The sequence below is a fragment of the Chrysochloris asiatica genome, unplaced genomic scaffold (genome assembly GCF_000296735.1).
Source record: "Chrysochloris asiatica unplaced genomic scaffold, ChrAsi1.0 scaffold00185, whole genome shotgun sequence".
Lineage (NCBI taxonomy): Eukaryota > Metazoa > Chordata > Mammalia > Afrosoricida > Chrysochloridae > Chrysochloris > Chrysochloris asiatica.
In genome coordinates this window covers 692,349-713,527 of record NW_006408703.1, presented here as the reverse complement: position 1 = coordinate 713,527, position 21,179 = coordinate 692,349, and the positions used below count along the sequence as shown (strand labels likewise).

General features: G+C 36.6%; 1 protein-coding gene across 4 annotated transcripts in view; it reads left to right on the top strand.

The window, feature by feature from the left end:
- Nucleotides 1-15,898, top strand: part of MAP3K7 (mitogen-activated protein kinase kinase kinase 7) — a 124,916-nt gene extending 109,018 nt beyond the window's left edge. The window contains exons 13-16 of one of the 4 annotated variants that reach the window (XM_006872163.1): nt 2,533-2,638; nt 11,650-11,711; nt 12,901-13,016; nt 14,925-15,898. In XM_006872163.1, the coding sequence (XP_006872225.1) occupies nt 2,533-2,638; nt 11,650-11,711; nt 12,901-13,016; nt 14,925-15,105 (465 nt within the window). In that variant the 3' untranslated portion in view covers nt 15,106-15,898. The remainder of the gene's footprint in view (nt 1-2,532; nt 2,639-11,649; nt 11,712-12,900; nt 13,017-14,924) is intronic. The other 3 variants (XM_006872162.1, XM_006872165.1, XM_006872164.1) reach the window with 3 other exon arrangements.
- The last annotated feature ends 5,281 nt before the right edge of the window (nt 15,899-21,179 follow it).

The window sequence follows — 21,179 nt, the reverse complement described above, 5'->3', positions numbered from 1 at the left end:
GACCCAACAGAATGCGGAAATCATCGGACAATCTCTTTGATGTCTCAAGCGAGTAAAGTTTTGCTAAAGGTAGTACAGAAACAGCTACAGTCATACATTGACAGAGAACTTTCAGAGGTTCAAACTGGATTCAGAAGAGGCTGTGGAACGAGAGATATCATTGCTGATGTCCGATGGATCTTGGCTGAAAGCAAGAGAATATCAGAAAGATGTTTACCTATGCTTTATTGACTACGCAAAGGCTTTCAATTGTGTAGATCATGACAACCTATGGACAACATTGCGAAGTATGAGTTTTCCAGAACACTTAATTGTACTTTTGAGAAATCTGTACCTGGACCAAGAAGCAGTTGTTCAAACAGAGCATGGGAACACTGAATGTTTTAAAATTGGGAAAGATGTGCAACAAGGTTTTGTTCTTTCACCATTATTATTCAACCTGTACCCTGAGCAAATAATATGAGAAGCTGGGTTCTATGAGAAAAACGTGGCGTCAGAATTGGAGGAAGACTCATTAACAACCTGCGATATGCCGATGATACAACCTTGCTTGCTGAAAGTGAAGAGGACTTGAAACATTTACTGATGAGGATCAAAGAACACAGCCTTCAGTATGGATTACATCTCTTTATAAAGAAAATGAAAATCTCACCACTGGACCATAAACAACATTCTTATCAATGGAGAAAAGATTGACGTTGTCAAGGACTTCATTCTTCTTGAATCAACTATCAACTCTCGCAGGAGCAGCGGTCAAGAGATCAGGCGACGTATTTCATTGGGCAAATCTGCTGCACAGGAACTTTTTAAAGTGTTGAAGAGCAAAGATGTCAGCTTGAGGACTAAGGTACGCCTGACCTAAGCCATCATATGGATGCGAAAGCTGAACAGTGAATAAGGAAGATCGTAGAAGAATTGATGCCTTTGAGTTGTGGTGTTAGAGGAGAATACTAAAGTGCCATGGACAGCCAAAAGAACCAATAGATCTGTTTTGGAAGAAGTGCAGCCAGAGTGCTCCTTGGAGGCCAAGATGGCTAAACTTCGTCTCTCATACTTTGGACATGTTGTCAGGAGGGAGCAGTCACTGGAGAAGGATGTCATGCTGGGTAAGATGGAGGGTCGGAGAAAAAGAGGAAGACCCCCAACGAGCTGGATCGGCCAGGTGGCATCATTGATGGCATCAAGTGTGGCAGCGGTGGTGAGGTTGGCCCAGGACCGGACATTGTTTTGTTCTGCTGTGCATGGGGTCACTATGAATCAGTTCCAACTCGATGGCACCTGACAACAACAACAACAGCAGAAATATTGCTGATCCTGTTGTGTTTCTAGTCTCAGAGTATTTCGTAATTTCTTGCAAACTCATCAGTTTTTAGGAAGTATGATATATGTGAGTGCATATCATTTTTCGTATTTACACATTTATATGTGTGTGCATACATACATAAAATATAAATCTAGTATTTCTAGACTTTTGTTTTGTTTGCAGAGTGTTTATGGACCTCTATTGTTAGAAACTGAACTCTGTCCTTCACTTTTTTCCTTTTTCTAAAGTTTATTTTGTTCTTTTTAAGAATATATGCAGCAAAACATACGAATTCAATAATATCTACATGTAAAATTTAGTGACATAGATTATATTTTTTGATTTGTGCAACCATTCACACCATTTTTTCCTGAGTTGTTGTTCTCTCATTAATATAAACTTGTTTGTTAAGTATAGTCGAGTTAGTTTTGACTCTTAGTGATCTTATATAGGGTTTCCGAGGAGCAGCCGGTGAGCTTGAACCGCCAGCCTTGTGCTGCAAACCTATCTTGCAGTCCAGCGCTTTAACTCAAACAATGCCACACCAGGACTCTTGCCCCCTACAGTTTCTAGGTTTCTGTCTAATCCTTAAGCTGCTGTTGTCGATTTGATCCCATCTTAAAAGAACCTAATACTCATGGAAGTCATGTTTTACTAGTCAGGCTAAACTGTTGTTCAGTGTGAAGATAACTTCAGGGTATATTTTTATTTTAGGGCTTAAAGATTATCTCTGGGCAGTAGTCTCCAGAAAGTCTAGAGTTTGAGAATTTGAAATCCTGTTTTGCATTTTCCCTCATTTGTTCAGGATTGTTTGAACGTTTGAACAAATGTTCAGTAATGGTAATTGAGCACCTTCCAGTTTTCTGATCTCACAGCAAAAGAAGTGATTATTCTTGGGGACCATTACCAACACATTCCATATCTTCCTCCTGTTCCTGACTCCTCCTTCCTCCTGATCCAGGCATATAGAGAGCAGTGTTGTGCCTTGGATGGTCACTGGCATTTTAAGAACACAGGTACTACACAACAAACTAGGAATTCTAACAAAGGCAATGTTAGGCCATCCAACTGAGATTTCCCATGAAACCATGACTCTAAGCCTTCAAACCAAGAACCTAAATCCCATGAGATGTTGATTGTAAATTGTCCTTTGCTTTTTAATAAAAATTTTCTCTTATCATATAAAATAAGTAATCACATTTTTTTCCTCTTGTCATCTGTTCTTACAGGTGAGCAGTAGGTCATCCAGCCCTAGTATCAGAATGATCACTACCTCAGGACCAACCTCCGAAAAGTCAGCTCGAAGTCATCCTTGGACCCCTGATGATTCCACAGGTGATAACTTTATTTCCTTGTTCTAATTATGAAGCAGTTGAATTCATCATATTTACATTCATTTAGTCATGCCCTTACTACAATCTTATTAACATAGACAGTATATAATAATTTGGATTTTCATATCAAAAATCACACATTTAGTAGTAGGACTCCTGGTGTGGCACTGTAAGATTAATACTGGACTGCAAACCACAGGGTTGGCAGTTCAAACCCACCAACTGCTCCTCGAAAACGCTGTTCAGGGTTTCTATGAGTCAGAATCGACTTGATGACACAACAGAATTTTACTTTAGCAGTAAATTTTTAAATATCTTTGAATACTAAGACAAAGACTGTCCTGCTTTTCTGCATTTTCCCCCAGATACCAAGCATGTATTTGAAGATAGTTTGTTGTAGATTTTTGCAGTTAGGAAACATTGTATTGTTAGTAATTCAGTATTTGATTTCCCTACTATACCTATATGCTCCTTCTACTAGATTTTATAAGAAAAAGCCATTGTCTATTAATGCTAAATCAGCAAAATGATAAAAATTATCATAATTATTCAGTTTAGTTTAAAGACATAAGTTAATCATACACCTTAGTGAGAAAAAATTTACCATTAAATACCTTAAATTATGTATACTTGATAGGAGGGCTGCATTTCAGCGACATAGTTATTCTATCAAATAGACCATAGAGAGCCTGTTGTTAGCAGCCATGAAGTCAGTTTTCTAATCATAATGACTGTATACAACAGCACAAACCACTGCTCAGTCCTGCAGCAGCTTCACAATCACTGTTACATTTGAGTCCGTTGTTGCAGGCACTGTGCCAATCCGTATTGTTGAGGGTCTTCTTTTTCCTGAACTTGTACTGTATCAAGCATGATGCCCTTCTCAGGGACTGGGCTCACCTGATAACATGTCCATTCTCACTTCTAAGGAATCTTCTTGCTACACTTCTACCAAAACAGAGTTGTTCATATTTCTAGCAGTCCATGGTTACTCAATATTCTTTGCAAATACCACAATTCAAATGCATCAGTCATTTTTCTAGTCTTCTTTATTCATTAGCCACCTTTCACATGAATGTGAGTTGATTAAAAATAACATGGCTTAGGGCAAGTGCTAAGTGTGAAAATGCCATTTTTGAATTTTTACACTTTAAAGAGGTCATTTGCAGCAGATTTGCCTGTTGTAGTAATGCAGCATTTGATTGCTTAACTGCTGCTTCCATGAGTGTTGACTGTGGACACTTCTAGTCTTTTCCCATTTATCATGATGTTGCTTATTGGTCCATTTGTGAGGACTTTTGTTGTCTTTATGTTGAGTTGTGATCCATACTGAAAGCTGTAGTCTCTGATCTTCATCAGTAAGTATAAGTCCCCCTCACTTTAAGCAAACGAGGTTGAATCACATGCCTGTTACAGGTTGATAATGAGCCTTCCTCCAGTCTAGATGCCAAATTATTCTTCACATAATCCAGCTTCTCAGATTATTGACTCAACATGGAGATTGAATAAATGTGATAAAAGGATACAGCCCTGATGTACACCTTTCCTGATTTTAAGCCACGCAGTAGCTCTTGTTTTGTATGAATACAACTGCTTCTTGGTTTTATGTACAGGTTCCTCATGAGCCCAATTAAGTGTTCTGGAATCCCCATTTTTTTATAATGTTATCTATAATTTGTTATAATGCACACAGTTAGATGCCTTTGCGTAGTCAATAAAGCTCATGTAAACATCTTTCTGGTATTCTCTGATTTCAACCAAGATCCATCTGACATCAACATTGATATCCCCTTTTCCAAGTCTTCTGAATCTGGCTTGATACTGCTGCAGCTGATTATGAATTACCTTCAGAAAAATGTTGCTTGTGTATTAAGATACTTAATGTGTGATACTGAACTTGTTATGAGTTGTTAAAAACTCAACAGTATGAATTATAACTAGGCACAGTGTTGGTATTAAAAGCTGTCTATCAAGGGAAAAAAACGTATCTGCCTGAAGATGGAGTCCTGGTGTGGCATTGAAGGATTAGCACTGAACTGCTAACCACAAGGTCAGCAGTTCAAACTCAGCAGCCTCTCCTAGGAAACCCTTTACAGGTCACTATAAGTCAGAACCAACTTAATGGCACTTAACAACAACAACATCTGAAGATAGTAATGGTATAGATTCATTTAGGCCAACCGGAAATGATGAGCCATACAGAATTAGCATTTCCCCAACATTAAAAGAGTACCTTGACATATAATGATATACTTCTATAGAAACAAATTTTTGTGTTGATAAGTCAAATGTGAGAACGATGATTTCTTAGACCTTGCAAAATTACATCATTAGACATTTTACTTTGGATCAGCTGTATTATTAATAGTGGCAATTAAACTGAAATTCAAAAGTCAGCTTTTTGTTTTTATCAAACTAAACTGCTCCTGTGTATTTATAAATATTTGGCATGGTTTAGTCAACCTTATAATTTAATTTTAAAATTAACTGAGTGGCTTTTCTCTGTAACATGTAAGGTAGATCTACATTTAGTCAGGGATGTCACTCTCATTTTTAGTAAGCATAAATTTAGTGATGACAGAAGCTCCGAAAGTTTTCCCCTGTTGTTAGTGCGATGGAGTTGGTTCCAACAGATAACAGTTAAAGTTTCCAAGGAGCAGATAGTGGGTTCCAAACTGCCTACCTTGCAATTTTGAATGTAGGATGATAAAGCCAGCACTTATCCTGCAATGTCACACCAGAAATCCCAAGTTTCATCCCAAGCATAGAATATCTAGGGTTATCCAGGACATTCAACAGACAGCATAGATGCAGAATTTGTCATTAATGTGCTCCCCAGAGGCAAACAGGAAAATGCTCTTGTCACATTTTAGGTTCTAGAACCCTCCAATGAGAAATATTCTAACAATAAGGGCATTTTCCTGGTCTTGAAATACAGCACTCAGTTACCAACCAAAGAGTTGGTGGTTCAAACCCACCAGCCACACTGTTGAGAGAAAAATGGGACAGTCTGCTTCTGTGAAGATTTACGGCCTTGGAAACTCTATGAGGAAGTTCTGTTTTATCCTATAAGGTTGCTGTAACTCACTGGGTTTGGTTTTTTGGTTTTGGTCTCTCAACTTGGTGAAACTTCTTTGCCTCAGTCTATGATAAGAGTCACCATGTGGCCGGTTACGGTTTCATGAGAATAAAGTAAAAATTCTATGAACTGCCTCTTAACTTTTGTCCACTTCATGTGTTCTCCAGTCCTTCCAACTCTTGTCTCATATTTCTTTCTTTCTAGTACAAAACACCAGTAACTAGAAGTCTTACTACTATGCCTCAGTTGCAGTACCATCTACGAAATTTTATCTTTGCTTTGAAATATCTTGTAAATGTATGGCTGTCATTTTTAAAAATTTTGAATACAAGTTTAGTAATTGAGACTGTGGTTTACATTTGTGTGGTAGTCATAAGTTCAGCTTTATACAATTTCCAATACTTGTAAAAGTATTGATTAATAAGCAATAGAATAAATTATGGGTAAAAGCTTTTTCTTTGAAGGCCCACTCACCCAAGGAAAAAAAAATAGGAGTATACATATAAGTTAAAACATCTGCGTAATTAGATTTTTTTTTTATTTAAAAGGGGAGAAATATTTGCATGCTTTCAGAGAAAAATAGGGACACAACAATGTAATAATCATAGTAGATAATAAGTGCTCTGTAGTTTCAATGTGTAATATAATCATAAACAATGATATGCCTATCTAAAAGATATAGTAAGAGGTGCTTAAACCAGAGGAAGCTACAGAGGGAGAAAAACTCATGAAAGAGTTTCTGTGCTTATTACTTTGCAAAGATGGAAATGTAAGACGGGCGCATTGCGTACACAATGTGGTTAGAGTGATTTTTGTTATTGTGTGACATCGAGTCGGTTCTGACTCATAGCAGCCTTGTATAGGGATTCTGAGAGCAGCTGGTGGGTTGGAACTGCCAACCTTGTAGTTAGCAGTTCAGTGATTATCCTACAGTGTCACACCAGGGCTCACAGTACTTATTTTAATATACATTAAAAATAAGTTCATCACAGTACATAATATTATATAATAGGATTCCTGATGGGGTGCTACAGGATAATACACTGGACCACAAAATCAGTTTGAGCTGCAAGGTCAGCAGTTCAAACCCACCAGCTGCTCCTCAGAAACCCTATACAGGGTTGCTATGAGTCAAAACCGACTCGACAGCACTTAACAACAATTATATAATAAAATAAATTTGCTTTAAACTCATTATGCTTTAGAATAAAGTAATAAGTTTGTCTTACTAGCTGAGTATTTTAATAATTAAAAGAGAAATCAATAAAATATGATCTGGTATAGTCCTTACTTTTTTGTAAAATATTGATGGAAATCTAATCATAAAGCAGAAGGGAGAAGATATTCCATCTGAAGAGAACACGTTCTTTAAAGAGTTATAGATCATAAGTCTTGTGTGTCGTGTACCAGAAAAGTTTCTCCCACTTAATTTAACCAAATCAATGTGAGTCTTATCATTCAGAGTAAAAGGCTAAGTTACATAAGTAATTGAAATATTAATTTAAATGAAAAAAAGAACTGTCGTGAACTAACCTTGTTATCTTAGAACCAGTTATTGCTAGTAGAGGCTAAAAGCTAAATTTAAAATCTAGAAAAGTATAGATACAAGTGAGAAAGTGAAATCCTACTTCTTGGCTTTAGAGAAAGGATGAAAATTAAATAAAGGATCTTAAGTTCCTCACCATGCAAGGGCTTTAATTGTTAGTGTAACACAGTCCTTGGATTCTGTTTCCATCTTCAAAATACTATGAAGCATTGATATGTTGTACTTTCTGCCAAGATATTTAGTAGATTCAGCATGCTGATATAATTTACATCAAATTGCAAAAAAAAAAAAAAAAACTAAGAAAGAGCAAAAAGAGTAAAATCACTAAATTTAGGGAAATCTTTCAAGTCACTTAATTTCTCCTATAAAGCCCAAGGGAAGTAATTTTTAATCAGTGTTAGTTTTATGTAAAACTGTGTTCTGTGGGAGCTAGTTTGAAACCGTTATTGGGAGTTGAGAGAGGGTTTGTTAAAGTAATAATAAATGACTTTTGTTTAGTCTCTTACTTTATGTTGAAATAAGATGTTAAGTAGTACTTTAAGACTCTGCTAGGCAATACTTTATTATTGTTTCACTCCACTATTTCATAAACATTACCTTTTCAATCTGAAACACAAACAATTTAAAATGGCCCTTCGTTCTTCCTGACTTGCCATTTGTTAGAGCAATGATAACTACCACCACCACCACGAGCTGAGTACTTGGGATAGGTCTGCTCTGTATGGTGTTCCTTACTTAATGCATTGTCTCATTTGATCTGATTTAACTTAATTTTGCAAGCTCATCTCTTTGACTTAAAAAACAAAACTATATTATCAGTCAACAATAAATAAGGTTACAGAACAATCAAATTGTCTTCACTTTTTATTGAATTGACTGTAGTGTCTTTGCTGACATTGCCTTTATTCACCACTTCCTAAAGGAGTTGCTTATCAGAAAAAGGGCTAGACAAAGTCAATGATTTTTTCTCTCCTAAAATGGGAAAGAATCTTGGTATGGTGCTGTAAGATAAGCACTGAGCTTCCAACCACAGATCAAATGAGACAGTGTATCAGGTTATCAGGTTTACTTTCAGTTTCTAGGACTTCACAATTGCACTTTTTACGTAGGAGCTCTACCACATAAACATTACCATTAAGAAAAGACCATCTCTTGTTTCTCGTGCAGATTGTTAAGGCAGTCTTTCCTCTCTTGAAATGCCAACAAAGCAGTCTGTTCAAATTTGATAAATGGACTACTTTGAATTCGTCTCACTGAAACCAGTAAAGTATAAATTCACTGGCAGGGAATGTGTCCATTGCTTTTTCTCTTTCCCTGTTTTAATATATTTTTTTAACATTCTGTATTGATTAAAGTTGTTGTTGTTGTTAGGTACCATCAAGTCGGTACAAAACACTGCCCACACTGCCCGGTTCTGGGCCAGCCTCACAACTGTTGCCATGCTTAAGTCCATTGATGCTGCCACTTTGCCAATCCATCTCACTGGGGGTCTTCCTCTTTTTTTCTCTGACCCTCCACCTACCAAACATGATATCCTTCTCCAGCAGCTGGTCCCACCTGACAATATGTCCGAAGTAGGAGAGACGAAGTTGGGCCATGCTGGCCTCCAAGGAGCACTCTGGCTGTACTTCTTCCAACACAGTTCTGTTTCTTCTTTTGGAAGCCCATGGAACTTTCAATAGTCTCCTCCAATACTTCAACTCAAAAGCATCAATTCTTCTATGGTCTTCCTTATTCACTGTCCAGCTTTCCCATGCATATATGAGGTTATTGAAAATACCATGGCTTGGGTCAGGCACACCTTAGTCCTCAAGCTGACATCTTTGCTCTTCAACAGTTTAAAAAGGTCTTGTGCAGCAAATTTGCCTAATACAATATGTCATTTATTTTCTTGACTGTTGCTTCCATGAGTGTTGATAGTTGATCCAAAAATGAAGTCCTTGTCAACTTCAATCTTTCATCACTTGATAAGAATGTTGTTTATTAATCCAGTGGTGAGGATTTTTGTTTTCTTTACATTGAGATGCAATCCATACCGAAGGCTGTGCTCTTTTTGATCTTCATCAGTAAATATTTTAAGTCCTCTTCACTTTCAACAAGCAAGGTTGTATCATATCGCATGCAGGTTGTTAATGAGTCTTCCTCTAATCCTGATGTCATGTTTTTCTTCATACAACCCAGCTTCTCGGATTATTTGCTCAGCATACAGGTTGAATAAGTATGGTGAAAGAATATAACCGTGTCACACACATTTCTTAATTTTAAGCCATTCAGTGTTCCCAGGTTCTGTTCGAACAACTGCCTCTTGGTGTATATACAGATTCCTCATGAGCACAAATAAGTGTTCCGGAATACTCATACTTCACTGTTTTCCATAGCTTGTCAATCAAAAGTCATTGCACAGTAAATAAAAAAGTACAGGTTAACATCTTTCCGGTATCCTCTGCTTTCAGCCAAGATCCACCAGCATCAGCAATAATATCTTCCGTTCCATGTCCTCTTCTGAATCCAGCTTGAACCTCTGGAAGTTTTCTGTCATGTATGCTTCCAGCCGTTTCTGTAATACCTTTAGTAAAATTTTTACTCACATGGGATATCAAAGATACTGTCCAATGATTTCTGCATTCTGTTAGGTCACTTCTCTTTGGAAGGGGCACAAATATGGATCTCTTCCAATCAATCTGTCAGATAACTGTCTTCCAACTTTCTTGCCATAGATGAGTGAGTGCCTGCATTGCCGCCTCACTTTCTTGAAAGATTTCAATTTTTATTCCATCAATTCCTGGAGCCAAGGCCAATTCCTTCATTGTACCTTGAACTTCTTCCTTCAGAATCATTGGCTCATGATCATATACTGTCTCTTGAGATGGTTGAACACCAACCATTTCCTTCTGGTACAGTGACTCTGTGTATTCCTTCCATCTTCTCTTGATGCTTTCCTGCATCATTCAGTAATTTGCCCAAAGAATCCTACAATAATTAAAGTTGAACTTCAATTTTTTCTTCAGTTCCCCCAACTTGAGAAATGTTGAGCGTGTTCTTCCCTTTTGGTTTTCTGACTACAGATCTTTGCACATTTTGTTGTAATATTTGACTTTGTCTTCTCGAGCTGACCTTTGAAATTTTCAATTCAGGTCTTGTACTTCCTCATTTCTTCCATTTGCTTTAGCATCTCTATGCTGGAGATTAAGTTTCAGTGTCTCTTTTGACATCCATTTTTATCTTTTCCTTCTTTCTTGTCTTCTTAATGACTTTTTGCTTTCTTCGTATATGGTGTTCTTGATGTCATTCCACAACTCTTCTGGTCTTTGGTCTTTATTGTTTAATGTATCAAATATGTTCTTCAGATCTCTAAATTCAGGTGGGATATATTCAAGGTCATAGCATTGGCTCCCGTGGACTTGTTTTCATTTTCTTCAGCTTCAGCTTGGATTTACATATGAGCAATTGAAGGTCTGTCTGTTTTACAACTGGCCTTGTTTTGACTGATGATATGGAACTTTTCCATTGTATCTTTCCGAAGATGTAGTCAATTTGATTTCTGTGTATTCCATCTGGTGAGGTCCATGTGTATAAATTGTCTCTTAGGCTGTCTAAAGGTATTTTAAATGAACAAATCATTTGATTTTGCAGAATTCTATCATGCAATATCCAGCATTATTTTCTGTCATCAAGGCCGTATTTTCCAAGTACTGATCCTTCCTCTTTGCTCCCAAACTTTGCATTCCAATCACCAGTAATGATCAATACTTCTTGATTGCATGTTTGATCAATTTCAGATTGAAGAAGTTGGTAGAATTCTTTTATTTCATTCTCACTGGCTTTAGTGGTTGGTGCGTAAATTTGAATAATAGTGGTATTAACTGGGCTTCCCTGTAGGTGCATGGATATTATCCTATATATTCTTTTTGATAATGAAATGCAACACCATTCCTCTTCGATTTGTCATTCCCTGCATAGTAAACCATGTGGTCATCAAATTCAAAATGTCCAATACCAGTCCATTTCAGCTCACTGTATACCTAAGTTATCAATGGTTATGCGTTCCATTTCATTTTTGATAACTTCTAATTTTCCCAGATTCATACTTTGTACATTCCGTGTTCCGATTTTCATTGAATGTTTACAGCTCTTTCTCTTCATTTTTAGTTGTGCCCCATCAGCAACCAACTCAAATTGTTGTGTGAGTGCATTCCAACTATCTGGTCATTGGGTCTCCTCTTTTTACCTTTAGAATTCAAAATAATTTTTTTTCATTACCAGTAGCAATAACTTAAATCCTACATATTGTTTACTTCAGGAAAATTATACCAGACTCCCATGCATGCTTTCTTGCTTTTGGTTTATAATTATTTGTCAGAAAATAAAGCATTTGCTTCAATTCCAGATACTAATGGATCAGATAACTCCATACCAATGGCTTATCTTACACTGGATCACCAACTACAGGTAAAAAGTACTTTTTCATTGAATATTTACTTTTTCCTTATAAAGAAGTTTTATGTTTTAAGCTGACAATTTTATTTGTATCATTATATTTTCATTTATGCCTTTAGATGGTCTTGTTAAATTTTTTAATGCCAAGTTAGATGAGTCTTTCAATTAGGTTTGGTGGTGGTGGTGGTGTGCCATGGAGTCGGTTCCAACTCATAGCAACCCTGTATTGGGTTTCCAAGGCTTTAAATCTTTACGGAAGCAGAAGGTCTCATCTTTCTCCCATGGAATGCCTGGTAGTTTTGAACTGCTGACCTTGAGGTTAGCAGCCCGGCTCCTAACCACTATGCTACCAGAGTTCCTTTCAATTAGGTTTACACATATTAAATTAGCAAAATAGTGTGCTGTTAATTAATAGTCATCTTAAAGTTCTCTGCTGTGTCTTTATTGGTGACTGCTAAGCATAGCATGCTCACTCTTTAATTTTAGTGCATTAAAATCTAAAACCTCATATAAGCTATTTCCTAATTGAGTGTATTTTACAATATACTGTCAGTTCATAGTGACTGAAAATATAAGTAATATACTTAAGTGCATCTTCATGAATACAAGAGCCATAAATATCTTTTTGGAATAATACATAGAATTTGGTAGCCTGAAATGTAATACTACAGGCTCAGAGTAGTACTCTTGGAGTCCTGGTGTGGCGCTGTAAGATAAGTACTGGACCTTTAACGACAAGGTCGGCAATTCAAACCAGCCAGCCAGTCCTCAGAAACCTTATACAGGTCGCTATGAGTCAGAACTGAGTTGATGGCACTTAACAACAAATGTACTGTTGTCACGATTCTCAGTAACTTGAAGCGTTAAACAGCAAATGTAAATTTAAGCTCCTGGGTTAACTCTGACAAGAAGAAATTGAAATTCACTAAAGCATTATTGTTAAGTGTCATAGAGTTGGTTCTTTTTGTATGGTTTCCAGGCAGCAGTTGTTGAGCTTGAACCACCAACTTTGCAGTTGAAACTGACTTTCCTGTCCAGCACATTAACCCACAGTGCCACACCAGGGCTCCTTGCTAAAGCATAGTTTAATGCTTATTTTTAAAGGGTCACTACTTTAGGGTTGCAACAAAATGTATTATAGTCTGCCTTCACTCTTAACTAGATACTGAGAATTGATTTAACATTCCTGATTTATTTCCAGCCTCTAGCACCATGCCCAAACTCCAAAGAATCTATGGCAGTGTTTGAACAGCATTGTAAAATGGCACAAGAATATATGAAAGTTCAAACAGAGATTGCTTTGTTATTACAAAGAAAGTAAGTATTTTTTATGAATAAAAATAAAAGTCCATTAACATTGAAAGTATGAAATATGTTAAACTGCATTATGAATTTAAATTGAGTTAAAACCTGTTTCGAGTTATTGTGTAAAGTCAAGCACTTATAGTCAAGTGCTTATTAGGGTATTGTTTCATTTCCCTTTAAGTGTTTGCCTGTAAAGTTTATTTGAGGATTTTTTTTATTAATTATTCAGTTACATCCAGTATGTCAACTTTAAGAACTTTAAGAATATATTGTCCCTTAAATAAGAAAAGCATTTAGACATAAAGCATTTAGACAACAGTCTTTTCAGGTATGAGTTTGGGAGTGTTGTTGTGACCCTGTATAGGATTACCAAGGAGCGGCTGGTGAGTTTGAAGTTTGAACCATCAACTGTATAGTCAAGTGCTTATTTTAGGGTATTGTTTCATTTCCCTTTAAGTGCTTTCCTGGAGAGTTCTTTACCCAAATTTAGAACCTACCCTCTTGCCCTCTTTTTGTTTTAAGAAATGCAGTCCAATTTCTACACACCTTCATTCATAATTTGTGTTTGATTTTTAATCATCAATTTCCTTAAGCATAATCCTAAAGAAAGTGTACACTTACAAATCTGATTTATGATGGTAACTAAAATAAAATGTTATAAGACGAAAACATGGCAACTGTATGCCTATAGGGAGTCCTGGTTTGGCACTGCAGGATAAGTACTGGACCTCAAGGTTGGTTTGAACTGGAAGTCCAGCAGTGTGAACTCACCAGATGTTCCTTGGAAACTCTGCAAGGGGCCTGTGGTCGAACGGGACTCAAGGGCACTGACCAACAACAGCATAAGCCTACATAGTAATAAGGTTCCCTGTATTAACTAAATATACGAAGACTGCATTTTTTTAAGTAATTTTTAAAAAATTTTCTTTTTGTGCTTCAAAAATTTTTAAAGAAGTAATTTAAACACAATTTACTGATATAATGATTTAAATGAATTCAGCTTTTTAACTTTAAGGCTAAATAGAAAATAAGATACAACTGTGAGGAAATTATAGCCCTGACTGTGGAACTGCTTGACACATAGGTTTAAAAACAAAGCACTTTATATTTCTACCTCACATTCTTAGCCCAGACTGTTGTTGTTTTCTCCTACTTTAGTCTCTAATCAGGAGCCCTGTAAGTGGTGAGGTAGAGGGAGAGCTGTGAAAGTGATGTCCATTATAAATGAAGACTGTTTACATTAAGAACTGAGTTTATTTGAGGATTTTTTAAAATTAATTATTCAATTACATACAGTATGTCAACTTTAAGAACTTTAATAATGTATTGTCCTTTTAATAAGAAAAGTATTTAGACATAAAGAAGTTCACCAGACTATAAAAGATTCTAATTGTTTTCTTTTTTTTTAATGTTTCCAAAAGGAAAGGATTCAAAAGCAGTACTTTAGATTTTTCTCACTGTTTTAAAATAGAAAAGAGACTTAAGTTAGGTAGCATTTATTTTAATTACTTGGATAACGTTCTATCAGCTACAACTTGACACTGTTGTTAATTAAGATTGCGACTTCAAAATAGGGATATCAAAGTAGACCGTGAAAGGTGGAAAACCTCAAATGTTTTTCTGTAGCTTACTAGAGTTTCCCCCAACCTTCCCCTTGCTCCCTACCATGAAAGGAGATACCAAATGAAAATTTATGTAACTTTCATTATACCATTTAATCTGTTTCATTAATTGTCTTTGTATAGCTACTTATTAAAAGGATTATGGCATTGTGTAGTAGAGGATAAGAGCTTCCATTTCACCTCCTAATTAAATGTGAGTGATGCACTTAAGATGTATAATTGAACTCCCATTGTCAGCTAGTAAGGTATGCGTTTTTCCCTCTTGTATTATATTTTATTATGTGATATTTGTTTTTAGGCAAGAACTAGTTGCAGAACTGGACCAGGATGAAAAGGACCAGCAAAATACATCTCGTCTGGTACAGGAACATAAAAAGCTTTTAGATGAAAATAAAAGCCTCTCTACTTACTACCAGCAATGCAAAAAACAGCTAGACGTCATCAGAAGTCAGCAGCAAAAACGACAAGGCACATCATGATTCTCTGGGACCCTTTAAATTTTAAATATGCAAAGACTTGTTTTGTTTTTTAAGGAAAGAAAAGCCCTTATAATGACAGTTTATGAGTGTTAAGCTTTTTTGATGTGTTCTGAATGCCAACTGCCTCTATTGGCTGCATTTGTTTCGTCATTTATTTTCCTGTGCTCATGGTGGACTTGCAACTCAACTGTCTCATTGCATAACATGGAGGCATTGGTGACTTGAATAAGCAGCAATTCTTCACATCCAAACACATGCAGGGAACTGTGGCTGTATATGCATGCTCATGGTGTGAAGGCGAGGCTAACAACAACAGGGCTATCAAACTGGCTGCTGTATGCAAACATTGTCTTTCTTCCTTTCCTTCTTTCCATATTAGAGGTAGACCCTCAATAATGATTTTGTTCACGTATGTCATCTCAAAACATTACTAATGTTTTTTGTTTTTGTTTTTGTTTTTTTTCCAAAATATGGTATATATATATCAAGCTAAAGACAGGGTATTGTAATTGTAGAATAATTGGTGGTACATCACAGAAATATTAAACCTATAGGAATAGTTCAAACCGAGGGTCTTGATACCAGCATCCTTGGATCAGTACTGAACTTAGTTTCATCCATAAAATATTTAAAGGTAAGTGATGGCTGCTGTGTTTAATGAAAGCGAATTTTACACGGTTCCATTCAACTACAATTGGACTATGGTACATTGAATAAAATGGAAGCCCCTTTTTAAAGGGGTAAAGATTTTTAATTCTCAGACTGTGTGGATGTGTATTGAATTGTAAAGCTTGAAATTAAAGAGCAAATGAACGTGATCCAGCATAAATAATCATTCCTTCCTGCAATGATTATTGGATTGTTTCACCATGTATTTGAAAAACTAAAGGGAGTTATTGAAAAATGGAAATACTTGCTCCAGGTAAAGGCTGGACTTTGAATTTCCTTTCACGATACCAATGAAAAATAAACCTGATAAATCAGGAAAGCTGAGCTAGTAAGGAAGCTAAAGAAGTAAATACAGATTCATTAAGTAGCCCACTTCTCCTAAATATTTGGAGAATTTACTTTCCTTGCAAGCCCTCCAAGAGTGCCTGCTGCCTTTCAACACTTTTAAGAGAACATTTCAACACTTATAAAGAGAAATTTTATATTGTTGACAGTAACTTTGCTACCAACTTGAAAATAACTTTAAAGTAATAAAACTTCATTGAAATAATAGACAACAGAAGCTCTATTTTTTCAGTTGGCATTAAAATCAAGTCATTTTGATACCAGTACAAGGTGTCTTTTAAATAAGGATGTCATTGACCTCATTTTTATAGCATTAATGTATGAAGAGAAAATAAGAAATGGAAGCATAATTGCTGTGATTATTAGAGTTATGATTGTGTTGTAGTTTTGCTCTATTTCAGATAAGCAAGTTGGTCTAAGAAGTTATCAAAAATGTGCTTAAAAATGCTACAGCAGGTAATCTTTTCTTCCGTTTTCTCTCCCTCCCACTGAGTTTTATAATGTATTCCTGTGTATACAAGCAATAAAGGTAAAGGTCAGTTTGTACTAAACTGTGTCATTTTTAGCTTCTTCAAAATCTATTATAGGCAGTCCCTGGATTACGAACAAGCTCCATTCCTAAATCTGTCTTTAAGTCGAATTCATATGTAAATCAAACAGTTAGGTAAGATTTGTATCGAACATCACTTAGTCAGATGTTTGTCTTGATATATTGTATATAGTGTGTACTTTTTATGCATAAAGAACATTTTAAAAAATACCTGCAGATACACTAAAGAACATTTTGAACATAATAATACAGTAATAATAATAGTGTTTTCATGCACGTTGTGAAGTAGTACCCGTTTGTTATTGTGAATCATTGTATGTACCTCGAAATTTTACTGTAACAGTCTTTACGGGGTTTGATTCATAACTACGGGTTGTACATAAATCTGGACCGTCATAACCTTGGGACTGCCTGTATTAGAAAGCTTCTGGGAAATAAATGCCTTCTGTTCTTCATTCAAATAAGTTGATTACCTAGCTGAAGCTAATATTGGGCTTAACATACTAAAAGTAAAATAAAATTTGTTGTTGTTAACTGCCGGCAAGTTGGTTCTGACCCATAGCGACCCTGTATAAGGTTTCCAGAGAGCGACTGGTATAGACTAAGGGAAAGTGTAAAAGTGTAAGTCCTCCAGAGCATTGCCGCTTGTACCTACATGTGTCACTCCACCATCAGTGTTTAGAAGCTCTTCTCCTATCTCAGAGCATGAGGTATCCAAACATGAATGATTAAGACTTAGTTTTTCCATTGTTGTTGTTGTTAAGTACCGTGGAGTTGGTTGCAACTCATAGTGACCCTGCACAGGGTTTCCGAGGCTGTAAATCTTTACGGAAGCAGAACGCCTCATCTTTCTCCTGCGGAACCGCTGGTAGTTTCGAACTGCCGACCTTCAGGTTAGCAGCCCGATTTGTAACCACTACGCTACCAGAGCTCCTTAATTTTTCCATTAGGATGTAGCATTATCAATTTCAGATTTTCTCTCTAGTCATTAATGTGTTTTTGCTATCTCATGAAAATTTATTTTTTTGAAATGAAAATTTTATTTTTGTGTCATTATTATATGCAGTCACTTCATATCAAAAGAGATAAATGGGAGAAAACAGTAGCTTTACATAATGATACTGGTGTGGTGCTGTGGGTTAATGTGCCAGACTGCAAACTCGTTTGAACTGCAAGGTTGGCGGTTCAAGCTCACCAGCCGCTCCTCAGAAACCCTATATAGGGTCACTATGGGTCAGACTGGACAGCACTTAACAATAGCAACAACCAAATATAAAAAGCTGTTGAACAGTTGTTTGCTTGTTTGCAATAAGTTGTTGGGAGTTTCTGTACTGTAGCCCTTGACTTTAAGTGCACTATAGTTTTATTGTCCATCTCCAGTTTTTCAAATCCTGAGAACAGCGTACTAGGGCTAACTAAAATTCACAGCCACTTTCACCACTGTCTTCTCCCATCAGACCTTCAGAGAGAGAGATGTCAACAAGGAGCTACATTCTTGTTTAATTCTACTCGTTCAGTTGATTCTAAACCACTTTTGGTGTGGAAATAGCAAACAAGCAAACCAGGGGGCTAAAGTCTCCAGACTAAGAAATTCATCAACTACCCCTGAACAAGCCCTAATTATTTTATTCTTGTCTCCTGGGAAAGCAAGCAAAGCTTTTGCCTAAAGGCGGTGCAGACAATGGGAGGGATATTCCTGAGCAGTAAATTCTAGGGGGGTTTTGAGTCAAATAAAAATAAAGTTAAGAATATTTGCCATATAGCAACAGAGCATCTTGAAGAGGTTTGTGTAAAAGCTGTTTACAAATGTGTGACTGCTTATGCAGAAGCATTTTAGAGTATTGATGTCGTTTTCTCCAAGTTTCTCATGTTCCTGGCTCCAGCTCTTTCTGCCTGCAGCCAGAGATCACAGGCCTTTTCTTTTCTCCTCACCTACACTAATATTTCTTTCTCTCTCTCTCTCTCTCTCTCTCTCTCTCTCTCTCTCTCTCTCTGTGTGTGTGTGTGGTTTTTAGCCACCAGCTGCCCCTTCTTTTTGCTTCAAATGGTAGTAAGTTCTACTTTATGTCATTCAGAACTTTTTATGTAAGATGATGTAATGCAGAAATTCTTATGCATAAAGTGTACTTGAAGGAAGCTTTTTAGATTTATTTTTGTTTTTAATAAAATTCAGATTGTAAATCAAAATTTGTTCGTAAAAATGGTAAATCATTTATGTCAACAAAGAAGCTGTGAGGCATTTTGCTTTAGCAATATTTACCTTATACCAAAACAAATAAAAGTGAAATGTATTCTTAAAATACTCACCATAATCACACTTTTTGAGAGGCCAATATGTCTCCTCCAATTTGAGTTTTTTGGTTAAGAAAGTGCTCTTTGTAATTTCTGTGAATCCTGACTTGTATGCATTACAACATGGCATATACATTGCTAAATGATTCTTCTTTTTAGAAAACATATTTCTCTACCATCGAATGCTTCACATAGCATTTCTAAGGTACATTGAGTATTTTATTCCTTTATCAACTTAATCCTTCCCCAGCTTACACATATGCACATATTCTTATCACTTCTAACTTCAAGTAATGCCATCCACTCATTCACTCATTGCTTAAGCAGATATTTATTGGACACCTTACCATAAGCCATGCTGCTTCCATAGGAGTTGGAAGGTACTGCCCAAGTGTCGAATCTCTGGCTGCTATTAGCACATGATGTGAAAATGAGGAGGAAAAGTTTTAAATTGAAGGACAAACATGAAATAACATAAGAAGCCAGGATCGAAAATTACATGTTTGTCTTTTAAACCCAAATCTATGCTCTAAATAACTTTGCCATACTGCACTTTTTATAAAATTTGTTTATTGTGAGTTGGGTAACGGTTTACAGAGAAGATCAGTTTTACATACTGCATTTGTAAATGTTCACCAAACTTCTGAGGAATTTCAGCTTTCTCATCCCTTTATTGGAGAAGGAAGAGGAGAAATATCTTCATTCTTTCAACCCCCAGCTGAAAGATGCCTATCAAAAAGGAAAATACACATAAACATATTGTGAGGCTTGGTCTGGAAAGAAAACTTGTTCTCCACTCTACAGAAAATTGAGACCTCATTTAGGGTTTTGGGGGCAGATTTAATTTGTTTCATTTGCATTTTTGTCTTTGACTTTGTATTTTTTCTTTTTCATTGAAGTGAAATTCATATAACATAAAATGAACCACATTAATGTGAACAATTCAGTGGCATATATTACATTCACCACCTCTATCGGGAAACATGTTAGCTCTGTAAGATAAGCATTGGACTGCTAAGCACAAGGTTGGTGGTTTGAGACCACCAGCTACTCCAAGGATATTTACAGCCTGGAAACTATATATAAGGTCATTATGAGTCAGAACTGACTCCGCAGCACTTTTAACAACAACAGCAGTAACACCACCTCTATCTAGTTCAAATACATTTCTCATCAACTCAGAAGGAAACTCTGTACCCATTAGCTTCTCAACATCTACCCCAATCTTTAAGGAGGTCTGGTAGTGTAGTGGTTACGAATTGGGCTGCGAACCTTAAGGTCAGCAGTTCGAAACTACCAGCTGCTCCACAGGAGAAAGATGAGACTTTCTGTTCCCATAAAGATTTACAGCCTCTGAAACCCAGTACAGGGTCGCTATGGGTCGGAACTGACTCGACAGCACATACCAACCAACCCCAATCTTTAGCCTTTAGCAGCTATTAGTCTGACTTCTGTCTCTCTGGATTTACCTGTTCTGAATATTTCATATATATAGAATCATGCAATACAGTGACCTTTTGTGTCTAACCTCATTTAGCATAAGTTTTCAAAGATCTTCATATTGTACCATGCATCAATGCTCCATTCTTTTTATTGTTGTTATTGTTAGGTGTTATTGAGTCGGTACCGACCCATAGCGACCTTATGCACAGCAGAGCGAAACACTGCCTGATCCTGGGCCAACTTCACTACCGCTGCCACACTTGAGTCCAGCAATGTTGCCACTTTGCCAATCCATCTTGTTGGGGGTCTTTCTCTTTTTCTCGGACCCTCCACCTTACAAAACATGATATCCTTCTCCAGTGACTGGTCCCTCCTGACAACATGTGCAAAGTATGATAGACAAAGTTTGACCATTCTGGCCTCCAAGGAGCACTCTGGCTGCACTTCTTCCAACACGAATTGATTGGTTCTTTTGGCAGCCCATGGCATTTTCAATATTCTCCTCCGACATCATAACTCAAAAACATCAATTCTTCTACAGTCTTCCTTATTCACTGTCCAGCTTTCACATGATTATGAGGTTATTGAAAATACCATGGCTTGGCTCAGGCGCACCTTAGTTCTCAAGCTGACATCTTTGCTCTTCGACACTTCAAAAAGGTCTTGTGCAGCAGATTTGCCTAATGCAATATGTCCTCTGATTTCTTGACTGCTGCTTCCATTAGTGTTAGTAGTTGATCCAAGAAGAAGGAAGTCCTTGAAACTTCAATCTTTT